General features: G+C 37.1%; 1 protein-coding gene across 1 annotated transcript in view; it reads left to right on the top strand.

Moving 5' to 3' along the window:
* The window catches only part of RSPO2 (R-spondin 2), a 161,900-nt gene that overhangs the window by 61,213 nt on the left and 75,125 nt on the right, over window positions 1-25,562 (top strand). Inside the window, exon 2 of the mRNA XM_004282937.3 lies at window positions 13,494-13,682. Within this exon, the coding sequence (XP_004282985.1) occupies window positions 13,494-13,682 (189 nt within the window). The remainder of the gene's footprint in view (window positions 1-13,493; window positions 13,683-25,562) is intronic.

The following is a 25,562-nucleotide window of genomic DNA, read 5'->3' as shown; positions in this document are numbered from 1 at the left end:
TTTATCTTCTTTGTGGAAGGTGATCCCCAGAGGCCAGGTGGTTGCTCTGTGCATGAAGTTGGTCATGTGTTAGACCATGGAGAGTGATGAGCTGAAGTGGACAGGCCATGTCTGTTTGATGCAGGCAACTGTCATACAGCTCAGTTGATAGTTATCAAGCTGGAATGTGGGCCATACCATATGACTATTCAAGAAAAAAGCAAGAAATCTGAATTTCCATTAAAAAATTTAGAGGAACAGATACGTTGTGAGTAAAACAAAGTACTTCTACAGACTGCATAGGGGCTCATGGTCATCAGGTAGGAGCCTTTGCTTTATATTTTTTTGAGGCAGAACTGCTCTATGTGAACAGTGTCCCCCAGAGCTGTGTAGAGTATAGCCATGTGTGGTGGCCCTAGAAATGCTTCTATACCACAGTGATGGAATGATTTTCCCAGAGAGTAGCTAACGTCCCCCCTCCTCTGTTCCCTTGGGGTGTATGGGCTTGCATGCACACGTCTGTGCATAGGTGTGTGCCTGTGTGTATGAGCCTAATGATTGGCTTCTATGGTGAGAAGACACCAGATGCCTCATAATCTCTGTCTACTGTCTCCTTGCTTTCCTCTTTTGCTACAATCCTTTTTGAAATGCGTTGCTCTCAGAATCCTGTGCGTAAAAATGAAAAGAATAAAGAGGAAGAAACAGGTTTCTGCAATATCAAGTTCAGGATCCCTGAAAATGAAATTGGAGACTTAGTGATTACAAAGTAATTAGAAGAAGTACCTATTGACAAGAATTCTTGACAGATGTATGCTTCTCATTTCATCACATCAGGAAGCACATGAGGCAGTTTGTCCCATTTTTGGTGATACTCAGTCTGATCCCTTGGTTAATGCGGGTTCTGCCAAACCTCTTCATCATAAAGGGAACTTCCCCCTTTGGAATTAGTAAGTAATCTCCTGGGTGATACTTTTTCCCAGTAAGCTTGCACCTAATGGTGTTAGGATGGTGATGATTCCTGCCTGAATTAAATTATCGTATTAATGATGGCAGAATGATGCATCTAATTATGTGGCCACAGTCATTCAAATGCAGATTGTAGGATATTCTACAAGACAGCTGGCCTGGACTCTAAAAGTCTCAATGTCAAGAAAGACAAAAAATAATGGGGGAGGTGTTCTGAATTAAAACGACTAAAGAAACAAACCAAATGCAATGCACAGTCCTTGATTGGTGTCTGGATAGATGGAAAGACATTTTTGGGATGGCTGATGAAGTATGAACATAAACACCATAAAATATTATTTTACCCATGATAAATTTTCTGACATCTGACAATGGTATTGTGATTATGTAAGAAAATGTCCTTATTCTCAGAAGGTGCATGCAGAAGAATTTGATGTGAAGTATTGTGGTGTCTGCAACTTACTTATAAGTAGTTTACCAAATATGAGTGTGCTATTTCTATATCTTTCTATCTGTGTGTATATAGACAGAGACATAGATATAGATGTTGATATATAGATAAGGAGAGAAAGCAAGGGAAACTGATTTTTTTTTAAATAATGAGGTTAATTTTGACAGGACTTGTTCTTATTGACATAAACACCGTGATAGGTATTTATGATAATTATTTTAAACTATAAGTGCTTACAACCCTGGTGTCCTAAAGCCTCTTCTAAAATTTGGAGTTTTTGAAATTCAGTTTTCCCAACTTATTGAAAATCAGACATCGATTCATTTCCCTTCTTTAAAGCCCTCCATTTTTTTTTCAGGAATCAATTTCTCAATATTTAAAAATATAAAGATATATTCACTAGGGTCTTCTTGCTTATAGTCAATATTTTTTCCTTAAGCTGTGATTTTTTTTCCCTTTTCACTTTGAAGGTCTTTGTTTTTAATAAATACAAAATGAAAGCAGAAAATAAGTTTTTCTACCTTTCATCTAGTATTACATTATATTAATAATTGGACTGAACAATTTCATCTTGTTAATTTTGCTCTTAAAAAAAAAAGTTCCCTATAAACCTTAGGAAAATTTAGCCTTCCTAGGAAAATTTAGCCTCCCTCACATTTCTTTGTGACTAACCTATTTTTCTCCTGAATGTATCCTTTTGTACATGTTGCTTAAAATGTTTGAATTCATCAGAGGACTTCCTATGAAACCTTATTGGATTCTAATAGAATATCATTCATTTCTTTTCCCATTGGGATTATATAAGTAGATTCTTATTTTGAAAATATCCTCTTTTTTTTTTTTTTTTTTTTTTTTTGCGGTACGCGGGCCTCTCACTGTTGTGGCCTCTCCGGTTGCGGAGCACAGGCTCTGGACGCGCAGGCTCAGCGGCCATGGCTCACGGGCCCAGCTGCTCCGCGGCATGTGGGATCCTCCCGGACCGGGGCACGAACCCGTGTCCCCTGCATCAGCAGGTGGACTCTCAACCACTGCGCCACCAGGGAAGCCCTGAAAATATCCTCTTAATTCCTCTTCTAACTAAGAAATGTTGGCTGCAAAGCCAAACTTGTATCCTTCCAAACTTAAAAAAAAATCCATCGTTGAAATCTTGGATTTTACTTCTAGGGTTGCAGTTTCTGTATATTCTACTCTTTTAAACCCCATGGTAACATCATAGTTTCCATATTCTCAGCAAATTCTTTCTTGTATCCAAGTTAAGTATTGAGTGGCTCCTTTTGCTATTGTCTGAAAGATAGATTGTCAATAAGATAGGCCAAGGTTTATCAGACATACAAGGACAGAGAGTTCAGCATCCCCCAGTCCTGTGCAGACACCTGTGCCCGTACTAGTCCTCCCCTTGGGATATCCCCCTCCAACTGGCAAACTCCTGCTCCAACTGGCAACTCATCTTACCACCTATTTCTTAGCTCTTCCAGGATAAATTTGATCTCCTTCTTCTCTACCCCTAAGCACTTGGTAGCGTGCACATAAAATGCAACTTAAAATCCACAGCACCTTAAAGGGCTCTCAGTGAACAAATCTAGGATAAGTTGAGCACAGATTACAGTAACAGATGATAGTACGCTGAATAAAATCTGCGATTCCCTACTGATGTAAACAAACAAGCAGAGAAATAAATGAAGGAGAAGGGAAAGCTCTTCCTAACACTAGAACACCCCCTAATAAATGGAGAAGAATGATGGAGTTATAAAATCACCTTTGATAACCATCAGAAGAATAGTTGATTTAGGCAAAAGGATCACGGGTGGATGCCAAAACCAGTGTGTGGAAGTTTGAAGAACAGGATATGTATGTAGTTTCACTATATCTCCTCAAAAAAAAAAAAAAAACTTCTTATAGAGGGAAAAATAGTGACTTTATAGTATAGAAACCTGACCGACACCACCTTAGTCAAGGGATCAAAGTTAATATCACCAGTAATGCAACCAAATTCATCAAGTGTCTGTTGACCTGCGCGAGAAAAGGACATAACATCAATTCATACATAATCCCCAAAATGTGAGATCAGTCCGCCAAATAGATATTCTGTAAATAACTGATCTTCCAAGATGTCAAGCTCATGAAAGAGGAACTGTTCCAGATTAAAGGAGACTGAAGAAATAGTTCAGCTTAATGCAATGCATAATCTTGGATGGGATTCTAGTCTAGGAAAATAGTAGATATAAGGGACATTATTGGGATAATTGAATATGGACTGGGGGTTAGAAAATAGTATTGGATCATATCAATATGGCTGATATTATAAGACAATGTCCTCGTTTTTGGAAATACATACTGAACACTGAAATTTAGAGGTAAAAGAGTGTAATGTCTACAACTTATACTCAAATGGTTCAGAAAAATAGTATATGCATACATTTATATACACATGCATAAGTGTAGGTATCTATATACACATCTATGTCTGTAAACATGCATACATACAGTTTTGCCACTTTTTTGAGAGTGACCAAACACTATTTACAGTTTTCCAGTAGTGCATATGGAGTTTGCTTTTGGCTTCTGAGGCTTGGAGGGAGTGAAGGAGAATTACGGTTAGTGAGCAGGGGCAAACTGCTCTCAAAGTCTTTGTGTCAGTCTGTCAGTCCAGCCTCTTCACTTTAGCGCATCTTTAAAGTCTAGTTTTGCTCATTTGGATGGCGTAACGAGCCTTTCTAATTACATAGCTATGCTTGCTGTGTTACTTCAAAGGCCCCTTGTCCAGGACACGATTTGTCTTCAAAGACAGTGAGGAGAGTGGCCCATTTGCAGGAAATTGCATGGTTTGGGGGTGATGTTTTTTCTTTGAACTTGTCAATTGGAGTAAAGAGTGCTGGCTTTTTGCTGTATGCCCAAACAGTTAAAGACTTTCCATTTATAATTTTGAAGATTTCTCTTTAACCTCTGCCAGAAGAAACCTGTAACTCAGTTTCCCCCATTATCCTTTGTGCTGTATCAGCAGTTTGACTCTGAAGTGTTTTTGTGGATGACATCCTAATTTTGTTGGTTTATGAGACTTAATATAGTCCTAGTTATGTTAGGAAAGAGTTAGTATGGTACTCTTAGTGGCTAATCACCAAAAGGAACTTTGATTATTTTGCTGTAGCTAAAAACAGAGCACAGGGGCAGTGAGCAAAATTACAAGGGTACAGTCTAATTTGAAAAAAAGTTCTCACAGTTTTAATCATGGTATAATGCATTTTTTCCCTAGGTGCTGTACATATATCTCTTAATGAGGAAATTAAAAGCATGGCTTTTGAAATCAGAGGTCAGAACTGGATTTAAATTAGTCACTAGCAAACTGTATGACTTTGGAAAGGTTTCTTAAACTCTCTGATCTGTTTATTCACTTTTGATAAACAGAAATTATGAGTAATGAACATTACTTAGAATGTTTCCCCAAGTTCATTTTCTTTTCTTTCCCCACCCCCATTTTGACTTTTCTCTTTTTCATTTCTTCTTGTTCTGAATAGATATAACTTCTTAGAGCAAGAATGGTTAAGCAGCTAGATTGCAAACTGTGTCTAAGGTATTGATTGCTGTGAAGTTAGCAAACTGACAAAGCATGTTAAAATGAACTGTTGATAAATATTAAATACAGACAATTGATTTAAAAATTACTGAGAACTAAATCCTGTGTAGGCCTGGAGATTTAGTAGTGAATCATTCTGATTTTTATTAGCGTAAGTAATATTTTACCCACAGCGACCTACACTGAGTATAATAAAGCTTTCACCTTTTTTTGCATTATAGTGTATTCCGGAATAATTGTTACATAATAATGTTTGTCAACCCAAAGTGTTTGTTAGTGTGTTTTTCATTAAGGCAACTTAAAAAAAATTTTTAATTATCTTTGTTTGAAGAGACCTTTCTCTAGAACAGTGTAGCTAACAGTGTTCACTCCCAGTTTTAAAACACAGTGGTATAATCCATGGGAGTTTCCACATCTAAAACACATGGAGTCTTTAATCTGGTTAGTTATGGCATGGGTGGTTCTTGAGGGCTGTGCTTATGACACCAAATAAGCCATCCAGTTGGCTTTCCATTTATTGTTTTAAAATTAAAATCGTGAAATAAGCAGGAGTTAGTTTATATTCTATTAATCTTTGAATAGACAGGAAGGGGAGTTTTTCCTATAGGCAGTTGGGTAGGTCAGACGCTATGCGCACTTAAGTTACAGTACTTAGGAAGTATGCAAAACTATTTTGAAGTAGTGTTAGTATAAGAAGTATTTAAGTACTTTATGGAATAAAAATCTGGCTCTGTTTATGAGCAGTTTGCTTTTTTCTATTTAAATAATTGGATTATCTCCTTGTGTAAACATGGGACCATGTGAAAGTGGTGGTTTCACAATCTTCATAAATGTATCTATTTAGATCTGCTCATGTTGGAGTTACCATTAGCACCAACATTCTGTCAACATTTCCACAGGGTCTTTTAAGTATGTTGTGAAAGTCCAAGCCAACCCTTGGCATGAGTGATCTATACTACACAGCAGCTTCTAGCCACAGCTTAGAGGCTCCCATACATTATAACTTTACGCTTACTTTTCCTCTGGCATTAGAACAGTTTTATGGAGTAAATTTTTTTCTCTTTCACGGTTTCAAGCAGGTGGCTTATTTTATACAACATAAAATATGAGTCTTCCCTTGTTTCAGAACATCATATATCTTTGGGAAAATGAGCAAATCTCAAACCATCTTATATTTTTCTCATCAACTAGTTAATGTTACTGGTGTTAGCAGTTGTAGAAGCTGAAGAGCTTATGATTCTGGTATTTTGCTTATGTTAATAGTTTAGTTCTGGGATGCGGGTGTTCTGACCCTTAATTGTATATATTTCCCTGTTACCTGTCAGCGTTAACATCTAGCATAGGAATATGCATTAAGATTTTTGTGCCAGAGTTTGTAGCGGGGGTGTGGAGGGAAGAGGAATAATTCTTCCAGGGCTTGGCTTCGACAGTGAGTGTTAATTATGAGAAATACTTCACCATTTGGGGAATTGTATATGCTAACTTGAGGGCTCATTATTTTAATTTTTTGTGAGAGTCTATACATAGCTACTTTTATCTTTTCTTGTGTCTTTTTACTTGACGTTGGGTGTTAATGACTGTTTTTGGAAACCTGTTTCTGGGTCCCATTTAACTCATTCAGATTCTTGTGTTCTACTTCATGTTTAGTTGGTCAGTACATAGAATGGCACATCAAAGTGCTCATTTCAACTTTCCTTGAGCTGCTCTCTGTGGTCCTGAGCCCTGAGGATCAGGACCTGATGGATTCTGATTAAAAAAAAAAAACACTTAAGTACCTTGCATTGAATGTAAGATGTGCATTCCGAAGCTCTTTTGGGACATCTCTGGCTCCTATCACCAGATGTGTGACCTGCATCTGCTTCAGCTGCTCACGTTTTGGGTGAAATATGTTAAAGGGATACTGCTTGGTCTCAAGGTAAAATGTGTTGAACCAAAGTAATTTTTCCTCTGATGATTGCAGTGACTGCTTTGGTACATTCTTTCAGTTTCCTCCAGTTCTGGCAGACTCTCTTGAATATTAATGATGATGTGTTAAATTAGAAGGGGAATGTGTTTTAATCATGTTCTGGATAGGTTCGTTGTGCCCTCAAACATACTTATGTAAGATTCCATCCACATTTATTTTGCAACCGTATCTTAGCTCATCATCTTTCCTTGACCTGCCCTTATTGAGTATTCTGGACTTCCCTGAGACATCTTAGTTAATTTATACTTGAAGCATGCATGACATGCCTCATCCAGACTTTCTGCTTCCTGTGATGTGTAAAAAAAAGAAAAAGAAATACCCCGTCCAGTTAACCACACTACAGCCATGGTTAATCGTGGTTGTAACTGTACTTCTGAGGTGCCCGTCTATAAAGGATTATGACTCATGTACTGCTGACACTGGCGAGAAATCAGGAGCTTACAATTGTGGTCCTTTTCCTCATTTTTTCTGAAGATGTTAGCACTTCATGTGTTAAAATAAACCTGTAATTCTACTTAACTTTCTCCCTCCATATTTTAAAATCTAGTAGCTTTGAGTTTTTATACAGTGAGACACCCACCTTTGTAGGAGCAGCAAAATCATCTGATTAAATTCCTTTAATCCTGATGTCATTAAGAATATTCATCTCTAGAGATGATTTCAATATTTTAGGAGGCTTATAAATCTTTAGAAATACTATTTTCCTAAGGAATATTTCTGAAGATAAGGATATATCCATTCTTTCATTCCTAATTAACATGTTTTAGGTGGATAAACAATGGTATTAATTATCAACTAATAACATTTTCAGGCAGCCAATTAATATGGGTTTCTCAAAGCTAGTACTTTGAGAAGTTAAAAGTTTTGTAAGCCTTTTTCCTAAAAATATTAGTATCTATTGAAGGACTCATGATAAAAGGTAAAGAGATTCTGAGAAAATATGGTTTAATTCTACAGGTTATAAAGTTTTGGAATTTTTGGCACGTTTGCCCTTTATTCTCAAAAGTTTTTCTAGACTAAATTCATGTTATTTTACCTCCTCTAACACTTTTTTTTTCCTCCTCTAACACTTTAATGGACATTTAGAAATTTATCTCTGTCAAAGCTTTATTAACATTGCTAATTTTAGCATCTATTTTCTAAGGCATAATGATTATAATGGTGAACATCCAGAGTGTTAAAATTTGTTGTCTTTGCATCAAAGATCAGATTATTTTATTTTCTAAAAATACTTACAATTTAATGTAAAACTAAGGAAAGTATCCTAAGATAGGCATTTCTCATTTTGGTCAAATCTCGTGTGGCTCCTTAATTCACGACGTTGATTGCTTAGTTGAGTTTGAGCTTGGGAGTATACATGATTACATGGTTTTTTATCCCAGTGTTGCCAAGCTGTAGTGGAAGGATCTATGCCTGACTTGATTTGTATAGAATCTGACATGCAAGTTCCCTGTCATTGGTGCCAGAGATAGGGTTTTGGTTTCTAAATATATATCTTGAATTTGGGATTGGGCAGAGATAAATATATTAGCAATTTTATGATAAGATTGATCAATGAAGTTAATAGTAGTTTTTCATTTTTTAAAAAGCTGTTCAACTTGTAACATTATTGAACCTGCAAATATGGAGCAAGGCTAAGATGCCAACAGCCCATTGTTCAGTCCCATTATTTTCAGGATTAGAAATCTGTACTCTTTGTCAGGAATGGATACCTTCACCTAGCAGGAATTTAGATTTCTTCTTGTTTGGCAGGGCCTACTCCAGAAACAGGGGAACACTTTTAAAAAGTATTAGGAGTAGATTAGAAACAGATGGTCATTCAACACCTACATAAAATGTTCTATGGGATAAAATGTGAATAACTGGGTTTGATTTAACAAAGGATCAAACTTAAAATATCAGGATTCATGAAAAACCAAACTTACTTTGCAATTTAAGAGGAATACAAATCAGATAATTAGAATCAAGAGTAAAGAGTTTGGGCTTCCCTGGTGGCACAGTGGTTGAGAGTCCTCCTGCTGATGCAAGGGACACGGGTTCGTGCCCCGGTCCGGGAAGATCCCACACGCCACGGAGCGGCTGGGCACGTGAGCCATGGCCACTGAGCCTGCGCGTCTGGAGCCTGTGCTCTGCAAAGGGAGAGGCCACGACAGTGAGAGGCCGGCGTACCACCAAAAAAAAAAAAAAAAAGAGTAAAGAGTTTTACTTATACTGTTTTTTTTTCTCCTTATATACTTAGTGATATAAGTAATTGTTACCTGGTTTCTGCCTCATGATTTTTGTTTTCTGTATCCATATATTCCTTTCCCTGTCAGGGAGATATGTGTGGATTTGTGTTTACACCACTGTCCAGCACCTTTTTGAAGATTTTTAATGTTTTATGTGATATATTTCATCTTTAGAATTTTGGGTGGATCTAGATTTAGAAAAGTGTTTTGGTTGGAGTGATGAGGCTCTGGATGTCAGCAGGCTTTAGGGTTGGAAAAGTTGAAGCTTACGGGGAGAGCAAATAAACACAGTCATCAAAGCTGGGAATTAAGATTTGTTTATTCACCTGCACACTTGAATTAAATCTCATAGAAATAGGCAGAGCCATTTGACTTATTAAGATCCTGACAAAATAAATTACTCTAGTCATGCTTAAAGGTCTATTTTTGCCTGGCTTTAGATACAGAGATTGGTGTAGTCACCATATAACGGATGAAGAAGTTCTTGTTGAATTAAGCTGTTGACGTACAACATAGAGGTGACTAGGATAGTTGACATTGGACAATGGTTAATTAAACCAAAAAGTCCATTTGAGGTTTGGGGCACAAAGCTTCAAATTGCCAAAATTACATGTGTTCTTGTCCTTCAGTATTGAGGAGCACGGTTGAAGAAGATTGGGGGAAGGGAAAGAGAGAGCACTTAGGTTGGGTGTGGCTCACATCACTTTTGTTTTAAGAGAATTCCTCCTGTGTAGGGTTATAAAGATATCTAAGATATGGACTCAGGTAAGTATTCCCTATTTCATTTTCATTGTCAGTTAAGGTTCAAGTAAATAAAGCAATGCTTTATTGATTTTAAGAATACCTTTTAAAAAATGTAGAGTACAATTTGTTGACTCTGAAATCTTTGTGGTCAGGATGAAAGTTGGCTTCTGATACATAAAACAAAACAAAAAGCCTTTAATTTATGATGATTCTCTTAGCTCTGTAATTCTCTTTTCTCCATACTTCTTTCTACAGAGTGTGATTTATAGTGATAAAGAGCTCTTGGTTTAACTTTTGAACTGAAAGTAAGTATAGCTTCAGTTTTACTTTGTGATGACTGTGGTACAGAGAACCTTCTCCTTAAACCATTTTGCTATGTATGTAAATCTTCCAAATTCTCCTTTTACTTATGAAACTACGTTTGGGATTTGGACAACCTTGATCGTACCTTTTCATATTTGTAGTTAAGTTGCAGAGCAGAAGGCAGCCAGTGAACTGTTCTTAGACGTGCTGCAGAGGACCCTGCAGTGTGGGGCTGCCTTTGATGCAGCTCCAGCCAGCAGCTCCTGCCCTTGCCTTAGTCTCCTGGTTGCTCCTACATAAGGACTTTTTCTTTCACAAGAGAGTCATAAATTTCTTCCCCAAATATCATGCCAGAGGGTCTTTGTGCTTAAGGTGGGTTATGTTCTTAGGCAGCCCTGAAAATTAAAATGTGTTGGGTTCTCCCCAGTCACCACTTCCTCTGCCAAAGCCATTTCATCCATCATACAGCTGCTGAGTCTTCCTAGTTCTGTCCTTTTCATCCCGTGTTCTGCACCCTACCCACCCCACTCTCAGTTTTTTACCCCTTCCTTACACAAAAGTTTGTCTGTATCCCAGTTTTTGAAACTTACATACTCACTCCTTACAACCTGCTCAGGACACTAATAACAAAATGGGAGAATAAAACCTCTTCAGAAGGCAGCTGGGGAAATTGTAAATAGTCTAACCTTATTTCCAGTTGGCTATGTGAAAATGCTTTATAAGTCATAATTATTTCATGAGAGTAAGGGATAACAGAAATCCTGTGATGAAAATAAAAGCAGAAGAGCTGAGCCAACAGTAGAATGCAGAGAGAGGTACGTGGGGAGTTGGGGCACTATAACTGTCTAAGTGAGAAGTAATAAGGGCCTGACTTATGAGAAGATTAGTGGAAATTACAAGAGTGAGGGCTGGAATTAAATCTTTAGAAGGAGACATTCTCATTCGTCTAGAAGAGGAAGAAAACTTTCAGTAATGACCCAGCTACAGGAGTTGGGAGGACAAGAGACTGAGAATGAGGTCTTGAATTGAGGATCTGAAAACCAGTTGTGGTCTTCATAAAAGTAGTGTTGGGGATAATTACATGGGTGGGGATGGTAGGTTGAGGCTGCAGATAAAACTGACACTTCGAAGAAATATGAGTGATATTGGTCTGATTCATTGATATGAGAAGATGCTCACAACTTGATTGAAATTGAGCAAGTTATCATACTTCATGTAAAGTCTGATCACAGTTATGAAAAATACCAATTACATATTATAAATACTGTATATGCGTACATATATAAAGGAGTATCTGGAAAGTTTGCCAAAATTTTATTAGGAATTCTATCTGAGGAGGTGACTTTTAATCTGAATTGATTCTTTTTTGCTCCACAATTGCAGGTTTAAGAAAATAAGGTGGTAAATAAGAAATTAGTTGGGAAGCATAGATAGCTTTGCAAGCAAGAGAAAGTCTCTAACATAGATTCACTATGTAAATAAAAGCAGTTTTGAACAGTTGATAGAACAAAGTCCTGGAATAAGTGGGAAGAAGTAGATCTTAATGCCCAATTCAGAGGGTCATCTTGACCATGATTTCTGGTCCTGAGTGTCTTGGTTCTTCTTTGGCCCCTTCTCTGAAAGGTTAGACTAAGCTCTTGTTTAGGAATCTCTCTGGAAGAGAGGCTGCAAGAACAAGTCAGGGAGCCCAGAATTGGGGAGAGCATGTTGTGGAACTGAAACCTATGTAGATCTGCTGCAAGTAGTTGTAAATATATTGGATGTTAAATCATTATAAATAAGGACTGGTGTGGTATACAATGTACTTTGTTGTATAGCTGCTAGTCTGAATACTGTCGGCTTGGTATTAATTTTATATGCAATAAAGATTATATGTAGGGCAAATAGGATGTAGTCTCAAAGCAGAAAGTTTCAATAATTGATGAATTTTCTGTTCCTTGTCTTATTTCTTTTGTGGGTTAACTCAATAAAATGAAGTCAGTGTGGCCTTAAGCTTATGACCTTACATGAACTTTTTATACTTTAGAAATTATACTAGGATTTCAGATTGTATCATTTCTGAATTTTATACCAGGGCTAGAAACGGAATTTGTTTTCTTTTAAATTACCATTTTTGTCACTAGCTGTAGTGAACTTCATAAGGTTCATATATTTCAGATACTGTTTTTTCTTACATGCTTCCTACCTTTCTAATATTTATATCTTGTTTTGTGCCACAGTTCTTTAAGCCTGTTTTCTAGTTAAGTCCCTCTCCCAGTCTACCATTCAACTTGTCCTTAGAATTTTTTTCAGTTTTAGAATTTTAATTTTTCTAATTTGCCCATTTTATGATACTGCTTCTTCCCGTGTGATTTCTAGTCATTTCATCTCTTCAAATACTCTAAAGATACTCATTTTAAAGTCATTTTCAGATGGTTCTGTTATTTCTGATTCTTTAGGTATGAAATCTCTTACTCAGACTGACTCTTCCTCATTGAGGTTTGCTTGCACATGTGATTTGTTCATTTTGATGTTAAGGTGGTTTTCCATGAAAGTCCCAGGTTGTAGTCCCAGTCTCAGGATTGTAGAAGATTTCTGTAGGGTTGTTTCATACTTTTTTCTTTGTGGATTTTGCTGGATCTGGGCAAGTTTTTTATGTTAACCTCTTGACTTAGGGACCCCACACTACATTGATGATTTAAACTTGGATACCACACTTGGAAGTCTCATAGATTTGGGGTAGCTTTCTCTCGTGGGTTATATTTTTCTCTCCTGTGCTCACGTCCTCGATGCCCCAATCCAGGGTTGGAAACCTCTTCTCTGGCCAGCTGGAGTGGGGGCTTCTAGTGCTTGTTCCATGGACACACGAGCCTTTACGACTCCAGTCTCCATAGAGACAAGCATCAGCTCTTTACATGCGTATTTCTTTTCTTTTTTATATTGAAGTATAGTTGATTTATGATAGTGTGTTAGTTTCAAGTTTATAGCAACGTGATTCTACATGCATATTTCTTGATCTGGACTGAGGACCCTGCCCTGAGGTCTGCCTCTGTCTGCTCTAGCATCTCCATAAGCCATTCAGTTTGAGCTTCCAGCCTCAACTCTGTCTCTGGGTTTCCTCTTTGTTTCTAAGTTTGGTTGTGTATGAACCATTGTTTTTTGGAGGGTGGCAGAGGTTATTTTGTTTAGCATTTCTATGTGATTAAAGTAAAAGGACAAGAGACACTTGTCTTTTCAGCATGTTGCATTGACCAGAAGTCTGATCATATTCATATTTAAATGGATTTTGTCTTTTCTCTTTTACAGCTAGTTATGTATCAAATCCCATTTGCAAGGGATGCTTGTCTTGTTCAAAGGACAATGGGTGCAGCCGATGTCAACAGAAGTTATTCTTCTTTCTTCGAAGAGAAGGCATGCGCCAGTATGGAGAGTGCCTGCATTCCTGCCCATCCGGGTACTATGGACACCGAGCCCCAGATATGAACAGATGTGCAAGTGAGCAGTCAACTTTTGTCCACCCTATTTTATTGTTTCTGCAACTTAGGGGGAGTTAAGTTGAAAATTTTGATTAAGAAAGAGTACAATTTTAATATGCTACAGAAATAGTTTAAGCTTAAACTTAAAAAAAAATAAGTGAGGTGGTATAAGAACACTTTTACTTTATTTCTTGTATAGAAGTATATTGTATACACACACTTCTTTTTAAAGATTACCTAAGTATTTTTTCATAGCATGTATCTTAAACACAAGCATGGTAGGCAGATCTTTGTAAGGTGTACTCAGCACTTATCAATAAATAAAGGGATTTAAATACCTTTATATTGGGAACATCCTCTTGAGCTTACCACAGTGTCTATAGCTTCTTTTTCTCTTATACTTGAGTTTGTAATACGTGAATTAGTCTAATCTCTAATTTAATACATGAATTTAAAGCATCACTGCTGATAAAAGGTATAACTAAAATACAGTTTACTTCAAAGTATTCTAAGTTTAGCAACCACAAAAAGGTTATTAGGGAATGGCATTCTATACATAGGAATACAAGTACAATTTTTTACCTTTTAGTCCAAAAAGTCACTTCTCATTATAGAATTATTCTTAACTTCTGGGTAAATGGTAAAAATTGGACTTTAAAAAAATGAGTAAGATACCAAAGGAATATCCCCCTTTTTAAGGAGCTCAAATTTTAGGGGATAGAAGGAGAAAAAAGGGGAACGTGGAGTGAAATGACAGATGGGTAAGCTGTTTAATCATAATTCAATACACTAAGTACTAGATCAGCAGGCAACTTGTATGTTATGGGAGTGATTTAATTATCTCCAATTAACACACTGTGTGCATGACTATTAAATCAGCTGAGGTCTTCAGGTAAGAAGAGACTTTGAATTTTATCATCCAAGGGCAATGTTATTTTGAAAGAAGGCAGAACTACTAGAGGAAGGTTATATAGAATCTGGGAAGAAGAAGGGACACGTTTGTAAAAATAATGTGTTTGGGAAACAAGAAGTCTCCTTTGGGGATGCTGTTGGCATCTTGGCAAGGCAACTTGGCCTGCATTGCCGGACATTTAACATTCTTAGTCCTTGCTCAGTAAATCTTCTTCATTCCCCCAAATCACCGTGACAATAAAAAATGTCCCTAAAAATTTCCAGACACCTCCCAGGGGAACAGTACCATCCCTGGAGAACCATTGAGTAGTAGCTGCTTAGTGTGAGGTGTGGTTGGAATTGAAGATGAAAAGGGAGGCTTGAGTGCAAATGATAAAAGTCTTGAGTGCAATGTTAAGAAGTCTGGATGTTATCTGAGGGTTCTGAGCAGACAGTGAATTAAAGCAATTGCTTTATTTAAGATAATTCTTGCAGACGTGCAGGAAATGAATTGGAGAAGTCTATTGTAACAATTGCAGATGAGAAATTGTGTTCTGATGAAAGGTTTTTGGGTAATGAATTCCAGAGACGTTTAAAATAGAATCAATGAGACTTAGTAACTAACTAAATTCACAGAATAAAGAGAGAATCAAATTTGATACTAAGGTTTCTAGCTAAGGTGACTAGGTGAATAGTTTTGCCATTAGCAAGATAGAAACATATGGATTTAGAGGAGATTTGTATGGACTTCCATTTTATGGAATTGTTGGGATTAATAACTAGAGGGGTACGGCTCCCCCAGAGTATCAATAGATTGGCCATTTTTTTCAAATATGTACCTTATCCTTAAGGTGTATGATTTGGGCTAGCTAGTAATGTCTATCCTCATAGTTTTTGAACCTTCATAGGAGGATGTGTCCATCTTGAAATGGATTCCTGTTCAGATTGCTTTAGACCACCTATGGGGGGGTGGATTTGGGTCCATGAATATTCTGTGTGTTTTTTATTCCAGACTATCAGTGCACAAGGAAGATAAAGAGTGTAGATAGCTCCAGGCACTTATTCCAAGTTCTATGCCTAGCACTCTACACACTGTGTATGGACAATAGGGTGACCATATAATTTATTACTCTACCTGGGACATTGGGGATTGAAAGTGGCTGCTGTTAATAACTATGCAGGGACATTGGGTGTAAAGAAGGGCTGTCCTGGGCAAACTGGAATGGGTGGTCATTCAGCGGTACCTTATAGTCTTATCAACAGTGTCTTCCTTAGAGAGATACCCCAAGGCAGGGCTTAACACAAACATTTTGGTTAAGTTGATCCCTTTTCCCAGAAATGGAGAGGAGAGCAATGACTGTAAATCAGCCTTGGAAAGAGAATCTACACGTGAAAATGAGTTTGCTATGGCTATACTTATTGTAAGTGAATGCAATCGATGTTGCAGTTTACTGACCTAGAAATCATTACTTATCTGGTACAAGCGGGAAGTGCTTATTAACAAGGCTCCTGTGAAGCAAAGTGAAAGTGGAAAATTATTTCTTAATTCTCAGTATATGACTTCAGATGATTATGGTTCATTCTTAGTAATATTGGCTCTTTTTCATAGATGCTTGAAATATATTGCATTGTTATTTGTATTCCATACAGAGAATGAGACAGATTTAAATTGGAAAAGCTGTCACAGACTTAGAATTTGAAATCATATTGACTTTTTGTTTTAGAAGATTAATGCTAGACAGTAGAGAAGATTATACTTCAAGCAACAGTAGCTTTAAAAAATCCTCTAAGTGAAACTTGCTCATCTATTTCCTAATCACTAAAGTAAGAATTCATTGTAAAGAAAAACCTCTCTTCCAAAGAAAGACTTGCTCTATAGAATATTGGCTGAGGTTGGCTTCTTGGTCCATACAGTGTGGATCTTATAAAATTCAAACATGCTTATTAAAAACCAATTCAATAATCATTTGCGGCATAGTGTGGAAAAAAACATACTACAACACTGAGTTGCCATTGTCTCTGATACTGTTAGGTGAGATTTCTCTCATATTTTCTTTCTCATTCATTGATAAACTCATTTACATGAAAAAGCTTAATTTTAAAAATTGCTGTACATATTCCTTGCAGAAAGCTTGGAAAGTACATAGAACTTTAAAAAAATAAAAAGCAGAAACAAAAATAAATATTACTCAGAGATAACAAAAGTCAACGTTTTGGCTTCTATTTTTTTTTTATAATCACACCTGTATATATATACAATAATATTTATTGCTCAGACTAACATTTAAATTTAGCTAGGAATTATAATTTTCTCTAGATAATTTTAAAATTTTTATTGGGGTAGAGTTGATTTACAGTGTTGTGTTACTTTCAGGTGTACAGCAAAGTGATTCAGTTATACATACATATCTATTTCTTCAGATTCTTTTCCCTTATAGGTTATTACAAAATACTGAGTATAGTTCCCTGTGCTATACAGTAGGTCCTTATTGGTTATCTACTTTATATATTAGCGTGTATATGTTCATCCCAAACTCATAATTTATTCCTTCCCACCCTTTTCCCTTTGGTAACCGTAAGTTTGTTTTCTAGGTCTGTGGGTCTATTTCTGTTTTGTATATAATTTCATTTGTATCTTTTTTTTTTTTTTTACATTCCACACATAAGTGATATCATATGATATTTGTCTGGCTTACTTCACTCAGTACGACCATCTCTAGGTCCATCCATGCAAATGGCATTATTTTGCTCTTTTTTATGGCTAAGTAATATTCTGGCTTCTATTCTTGACATTTTGTTTCTGTGCATATTTATGTCTTTCTTTCCTTACAAATGAGTCATCATTCTGTTTTGTAACGTTTTAATTTAATGAATTATGAACATTTTTTCATGTCATTAATTATGACTGCTTGTTTTCTACTGAATGGATATACCATAATAATCTAGCTAATTATCTGTTGAAAATTTGCTTTTAGTTTTCACCACTGTAAGCAGTTATATGAAGAATTTCCTTGTATATAGATTCTTTTGCTTATACACACATGTATAGTTTTACACGTTTTTTCTGATTTATTTTCGTAAGATAAGCTTTTAAACATAGCATATTTTTCCAGCTTTACTGAGATATAATTGAGATACAAGCATAAAATATATTTTAAAGACTTTTGATATATATCACCAAATGGCCTTCTGGGAAAGTTGTACTCATTCACGTCTTTACTAATAGCAGACATTTTCCCTTGCATCTCACCAACACTGGGTATTAGTGACAAAAAGGATAAAATGCATCTTTTTTTGTTTTAATATGCTTTTCTTTGATACAAATGAAGGCAAACATTTATTTTTCTCATGAATATTGGCATTGCAGAATATTTACCAGAATCCTTGGCCTTCTTTTTTCCTCTAATTGCACAACTATTTTCTTAGTAACATAAATAAAAACCTTCAAGTGAAGGATAACACAGAATATGCTCACAGATCATAAACGGAGCGTTCAATGAATTATCACAAAGTGGACACACGTATGTTACCATCACTCAAGAAGAAATGTTAACAGTACCCCAAGAACCCTCATTATATCCTTCCCAATCACTCCCATTTCTCCTTCAACAAAACTGCTATCCTGACTTGTAACCGAAACCATATAAAAGATTATTCATGATGACACTAATCATACTAGCTACAAATTGGAAACAACTCAAATGTCCAAACAATAGAGTATTTAAAAAAGTATATATAGAAGTAGAGATGAACTACTGCAACATGAAGCATCATAAATAAATCTCACAATATAATATTGGGTGAAAGAGGCTATAAAATAATATTTACATACTTTTCGAAAATATGTAAAATTAATCTATGGTGCTAGATGGCAGGATTGTGGTTTTTACTGATGTGCATTTATTGAACACCTACTATGTGCTGACTTTGGTACTAGATACCTGAAGATACAATAATGAGTAATAACTAGTTTCTGTCCTTGAGTTGCTTATGGCATAGTGCAGTGACATTCTACCAGGGGTGATTTTGCCCATTAGGGAACACTTTAGTAGTGTTTGGAGACATTTTGGTTAATACAAGTGGAGGGGTGCTACTGGTATCTGGTAGACAAAGGCCATGGGTACTACTCAACGTTCTACAGTGCAGAGGACAGCCTCCTGCAGCAAAGAATTATCTGGCCTGAAATGTCAGTAGTTTTGAGGTTGAGAAAGCCTGGTCTAGTGGAAAGACAGATAGTTAAGTGTATTATGTGGTAAATGCTGCTAACTATTTAGCTTCCATTCTGTGCCAGCTACTCTATTAGATGTACTTTTCCTCATTTTATTTTTCAAATAAGTGTGGAAAGTAGATTATGGTGTTTCTATTTTATGGATGAAGTTACCAACTAAGTAAAACGCACTTTCTAATGGTTGGGTGGATTTCAGCAATGAAGGAGCTTCCACTTAAAAAAAAGCTGTGGGTGTTTGCAGAATTATTAGGATTAAGTATTATAGGTAGAAAAAAGGGGAAAAAAACCACATGGAAAGGTATGGAGATGCACAAAAAAATCATTCCTTGTGAAGTAAGATGCAAGTGGTTGAGTGCAGTTCCACTGTAAAATCAGAAAACTAAAAAACTAGTTAGGTTGGTGGGGACTAGGTCATTGCAACCTTATGTGCTAAATTTAGGTAGTAGAAACATCCTGAAAGCCACAAGTAGTAAACGAAGCATTACAAGTAAGGGAATGATAAAGGTTACGGTTTGGGGAAATATTTTTCTTTTAGCTGCATGGAAGATGGGCCAGAGGGGAGTCTGCAATGAAGGCAGCAAGATCAATATTCTGGGTAAAAAAAAAAAAAATGAGAACAGCTGTATCCTCACTAGACCCTTCCTGGCCAATCTATATAAATTTTAACCTTCTCTATTCCAATATTTCCTTTTTCCTTCTCTTCTTTATCCCTCCCTCTCTTCTTTGCTCCCTCCTTCACTCATTCCTTCCCTCCCTTCTTTCCTTAGCACTTATGGTTGACTAACACACTGCATATTTTACTTATCTGTTTTATTCACCTCTCCCACTAGAACACAAATTCCAAGAGGGAAGGGATTTTTAGTCTGTATTGTTCAGGCTCTTGTTATGCAGAATAGTGTCTGACACAAACTGGGTGCTCAGTAAATATTTGAATGAATAAATGACCTAAGATAGTTATAGTGGAAATGGAGAAGTGGAGAGAGATATTGAGGAAGAATCAGTAGGACTTCATAACCAATTGGAGGATGTTAGCCAAAAGTGAAGGGAGAAATTAAGATTACTCTTACGATTTTGACTTGAGAGCTGGAGAGTAGAATTTATCAAGGTACAAAATATAGGAAGAAGAGCATATTTGCTGGAGAGAAAGATCATGATGGTGGAGAATGGTTGGTTTGGGGCATGTTGAGCTTGAGGAAGTATGAGACATCCTGGGGAGGAAGATACCCAATAAGCAGTTAGATGTAAGGGTCTGGAGCTGTCAAGGGAGATCTGAACTGAATTATTGAGAAGAAGAAAAGAATATCAACTGAGAAAGAGTTCTGAGGATTGAAGACTGAAGAATGGGGACATTTTACAGCAAGGAAAGAAAAGCCTGTGGCAGAGGCCATGACAGAATCACCAGGAAAATAGAAAATTAGCGAATGATGTCCCAGAAGCAAGTAGGAAGACTTGAAGTATCAAGGGGTCAATGTCAAAGTTGTACTGTTTAAACAAGAGTTGTTGACCTCGATGGGAGTTGTTTCATTGTTAATGTTGGAGTGCTATCCTGATTGCTACGGTTTCAGGGAGTACATTGAGTCTTAGGGAAGCAGCCAGGTGACTGTAGACCCTCCTTCTCTTTCCCTTCCCTGCTAAGCTTGTTGCAAAAGAGTATCTTATGATAGCTAGAAGGCTCACAAATTAGGAAATCGTGTGTGTGTGTGTGTGTGTGTGTGTGTGTGTGTGTGTGTGTGTGTGTAAGATGGAAGGAGACTTGAATGGGAAATAGCCAGTTGAAGTGGAGAAAGAGAGGGATGATTAAGGCAACAAAATCATTAAAGAGACAGAAGAACATAGGATCCAAAACCTAACTGAGGAAATTAGCCTTGGACATTAAACAATTGTTTAATCAGCAATCTATAAAGTATCTACCTCATGTTAGTCAAGGTTTTTGTTTAATTCATGTACAAGGAAGGGGATCAAAAATAGGCTGAAGTGAAAGAAAATGGACTAGTAAAGTTTTTTATGTATAAGAAAATAATATATAATTGTCTTGCCAGAGGCAGTATATTTTTAAAAATCATTTGCAAGCAAAAAATTATGGAAATGAAATTTTGCAGTTCTGTATCCAGTGAACTTGCTACTTTTGTTTTCACTCTGCTATATTTTATGATGCTGCCCTTGTTTTGGCACTTTGTGAGAAATATCTTTTGGGCCAGGAGAATACTATAATTTGTTTTTGAAATGAAAAGACATAGGTTTAAAAACTAGGAATTTTGAATGTATAAGAAAATTCAAAGTTAAGTATAACCATCCCTTAATTTGTGAACCCCAAGATCAGTGTTTAGGTGTTTTTAAAGAATTACTGCATGTCAAGTTTGAGTCCTTTTGGAAACCCCTGCCATTCTTGAATCATGCAGTGTGATGATGCATTTGAAAAAAGATCAAGGTATTTAGAATTAACAGAAATATGTTTAAGATGTTTTAAATCAAATCTGGATAATTGTGAACTACAAATAAGAGGACCTATATAATTACTCTGAGTACCATAAAGTCTTTATAATTGTTTAAAGATCTGTGAAGATGCAGACCTCTAACAAATATGTTGATGTAACCGCAGTATTTGTGGGATTACAGGAGAAGTAAAATAAAACTAAAGAATGTCTTTATTTAGAAGATACTTACAAATTGACTGAATACACAGTTGGGTTGCATGTGAAACTGATACAGAATTAGACAACAGTAATATATAGCACCATTACCTAAACTGCTGCTGCAACACACAGGCAAATGGGGTTGGTGTGTCACATAATTATAAGAGAGGTAAGAGAAGGGAAAGGTTAGTGTTTAAGTGAGAACAGTCTTTCATGACTGTTGGAAATGGTATGGAAATTGTGTAACTTAATTATATTATCTCCTTCCTTCTCCATCTAGCCTGGGTAGCTAGGTCAGTAGTGAAAAGTTAGGGGGTCCAGAGGAAATGGATGAGCATGATGTGTGAAAGTGCCAGTGATGAGACCTTGATGGGAAACCTGAAGATGATAAATGATTGTTACTGCTCCAACGCAAAATAATATTCAAATTTAGGGACTATTCTGATTACACTTAAAAGAAACCAGAGGGCTTCCCTGGTGGCGTAGTGGTTGAGAGTCCGCCTGCCAATGCAGGGCGCGCGGGTTCGTGCCCCGGTCTGGGAAGACGCCGCGGAGCGGCTGGGCTCGTGAGCCATGGCCGCTGAGCCTCCGCGTCCGGAGCCTGTGCTCTGCAACGGCAGAGGCCACAGCAGTGAGAGGCCCGCGTACCGCAAAAAAAAAAAAAAAAAAGAAAAGAAACCAGAAATGTTCTAAATCATGTATTGTGTTAGAGCTATTTTACTTTAGGTTTGATCTTTAGCAAACTACCAAATGGATTAGGGATCATTGAAGGAGCCTATCATATTCTTTATTTTGGAGTAGAGGTTGCACTACAGTCAAGGAAGCGTAATCATGAAGGGGGCACTTGGGTAGTCTGCCCGGTGCTAATAGTATGTATTTATCTGGTGAGGAAAGAGAGGGCACTCTATAATTTGGGCGATAGTTTAGACTGCTTAATAAAGTGTATAAATGTAGCAAACACTTAATGCATACCTTTCTTACACTATGCAGGGACAAATGTGTGTTTTTAGAAAATAATGCAAGGGAATACAATGTGGTAGGAATTGTGACAGCGATGCACTGGGTACTCAGGGAACCCATGGGTGTCAGCTAATGTGCACTTGGAGATGGGTGAGTCTTAAGATTTTCTAGAGAGTATATTATTATCTGAAATGATCCCAAAGGGAGGAGTAGGGTGAGTAAGAGCAAGAGGGAAAAGGACATTCGTAGCAGAGAGTCAGCTGAGAGTTGGCACATAAGGTTTGAGAGTGGAATCCTGGAAGATGAGGATGGAGAATCCCTAAGCTGGGCAGACACTTTACTTGTTTTAGGATGTTCTCTAGTGGCAGCAAGGGAGTAAAGTGAGGTGGTTCTTAAACTGAAGGCTGCATCAGAGTCATCTGTAAAAACACTGATTGCTGGGTCCTCCCCTAGAGTTTCTGATTTGGTAGGTCGGAAGTGGTGCCCTAGAACTTGCCTTTTTAGCAAGTTTCAAGGTAATGCTGCCATGGCTGGCTCAGAGACTACACTTGGGGAATCAGTGCTACAGTGTAATAATTATGTTGTCTCTATCTGTCGCTAATTCGGGAGTACAAGGCTTTGCCTTTAGTAGAAGACACATCTTAATATCCTCTAAGCATATTAGGATATTGTGAAGAAATGTGTATTTTCCCCCACGTCCCTCATTAATTATCAACATCAAAATCACTAATCATATATCTGATATGGACTCTACTGAGTTGACCATGGTAGAATACACGGGCTGTCAGGTCAGGCTTCTAATGCTTCTAACTCTCTGCTGACCCCTTTTCTGCCTCCTTTACTTTCTCATAACTCCCTCTTCCTAATTCTCTAAGATTCCAAGTATTCTGGCACATATGGTATTCTAATTTATAACTGTGTCTTGATATCTTAGAATCTGATTCCCTTATGTTTTGATTTTGTGGATAAAGTTTTGACAAAAGATTCTGATTGAAATGTGGCTTCTACATGAGTAGAAGCATTGTAGACCTTTATTTTGGACCAGACTTTGAAGGGAAGAGCAGGGGAGTGCTAACTGACAGAAAAGTGGGATCATGGTGACTACTCAGGCAGAGAGGGGCCTTCTGTTGGCTTTGTCTGCAGCTGGCTCAAGAATGGAGATCAACCAGGTATTCTAACTTCCTCTTTGACAATGGGTGAGCCTCATTTTCTGAGCCCCAGTGTCCTTATCTGTAAAAACTAAGGGAGTCTATGAAATCATTGCTCTAACATTCTGGGATTCTGAATGCCTTCAGAAATCACTTTTTGTTATTCCAGCCTAGCCCCTCTTCTCAAACTCTGGGTGGGAATGGCTATTCCAATATTCTCTTAACAATTCTATGTCGCAGATAAATATTTGCATTTTACCATTGAAAAGATAAGCTAGAATGGTTCAGAAGCCTACCCAAGGATACACAGTATAAGGCTGAGCTGAGTCTAATTCCTGTGTTCCTTTAACCATACCTTTCTGCTTCTCTTGGAGAAAAGAAAATAACAAAAATCACATTATTAGATAAGTTTTAGAATCTGTCTTTTTTTTGGAGGGGGCGGGGAGGGTAAGGTCTTCACTTTCAACTGGCATTCTTTGAAACAGTACTTTCCTGAGCTTTCTCCCCTGAAGAGGGACCTTGCCTTGGGGACCATTCTACAGAAGGTTAACAGGTTGCTGCCTGCTGGAGAAAGCTTATTGTCCTAAAGTGGCTTGACATTGAAAGAGCTGCTCCTAGCCAGTTAATAACCTGACCAGAATTTGATAAGGTTAAAGAATAGTTCCTTAGAGGGACCACAGACCGTGGCCCTCTTGTCCCCTTATCAGAAGACAATTGAGATGTGATTACCTGCTGAGTCTCTCGATTCTTATGCTTTCTTCTCAATAAAAGCCATCTCTGCAAGAGAGCTGGCTATATTTTGATGCACCTATGACTGGGACAAAACATTTGCCAACTGATTTTAGTTTTAGGGGGTTGTATCTAAAAGCTTGGTCTCACCTGCTCCACAGTTTAATTGGCTGAGGTCAGCTAGTCAAGAACTTGGCGTTCTAACAGGGGCTCAATATATATGAACTGGATGATTGACATATCCCAGGTGGCTGGGGTCTCTGAGAGTAAGAGGGAGGGCTCAGTAACGCTGGCTGCTCTTCTGTGAAAGACACCATGTGCTTACTAGTAATAACGAAGACTTATTTAGCACTTTCCTTCTGGTTAAGTCTTTTCAAGCACTTATGAAGTAGATACATGACTGTGGGAAGCAAGTAAACTGAGTCCTAGAGAAGTTAAATCACTTGTTCAAAATCTGGTAGTGGAGTTGATACTGGAACATGTGTCTGCTGACAACCCATGTTCATTGTTCCTGGGCTATATGCTTCCTGGAATTCTTTGCAATTTGAAAGAGGGATCACTTTATAAATTTGTGGAACAGGCAAGCTAAAAGTTGAAACTATTTTTGCGTTTTACGAAGACATTTATATTAACTACTTTTAGCATTTAAAATCATTAAAAGATAAACAAATTTCTTGCTGAAATGCTAAACATGATTATCTAGGAAGGTGGTGGTATAATGGAGCAACCTGGTAGGTTACTATTGACCAAGTGACAGCCCTTTTCAGTTCTTTTAATGAGCCAGCATTGATGATAATGAGGATAATTGGGTGATTCTTTTCTATTAAATTTTTTTGTATGTGAATGATACATAAGTCTTTATTGAAGTATAGTTGATTTACAGTGTTTAGTTTCAGGTGTACAGCAAAGTGATTTAGCTATATGTACATATGTATCTATTTTTTTCAGATTCTTTTCCCTTATAGGTTATTCCAAAATATTGAGTATAGTTCCCTGTGCTACCCCTAACCCTATACAGTAGGTCCTTGTTGGTTATCTGTTTTATATACAGTAGTGTGTATATGGTAATCCCAAATTCCTAATTTATCCTTCCCCTCCCTTTCCCCTTTGGTAACCACAGGTTTGTTTTCTATGTTTGTGGGTCTATTTCTGTTTTGTTTATAATTTCATTTGTATCACTTTTTTAGATTCCACATATAAGCAATATCATGTACTTGTCTTTCTCTGTCTGGCTTACTTCACTTAGTTTGATAATCTCTAGGTCCATCCATGTTGCTGAAAATGGCATTATTTCATTCTTTTTTTATGGC

The sequence above is a fragment of the Orcinus orca genome, chromosome 17 (assembly GCF_937001465.1).
Source record: "Orcinus orca chromosome 17, mOrcOrc1.1, whole genome shotgun sequence".
NCBI lineage: Eukaryota > Metazoa > Chordata > Mammalia > Artiodactyla > Delphinidae > Orcinus > Orcinus orca.
The sequence above is the reverse complement of the archived record's forward strand: the minus strand, read 5'-3'. Positions and strand labels throughout refer to the sequence as shown.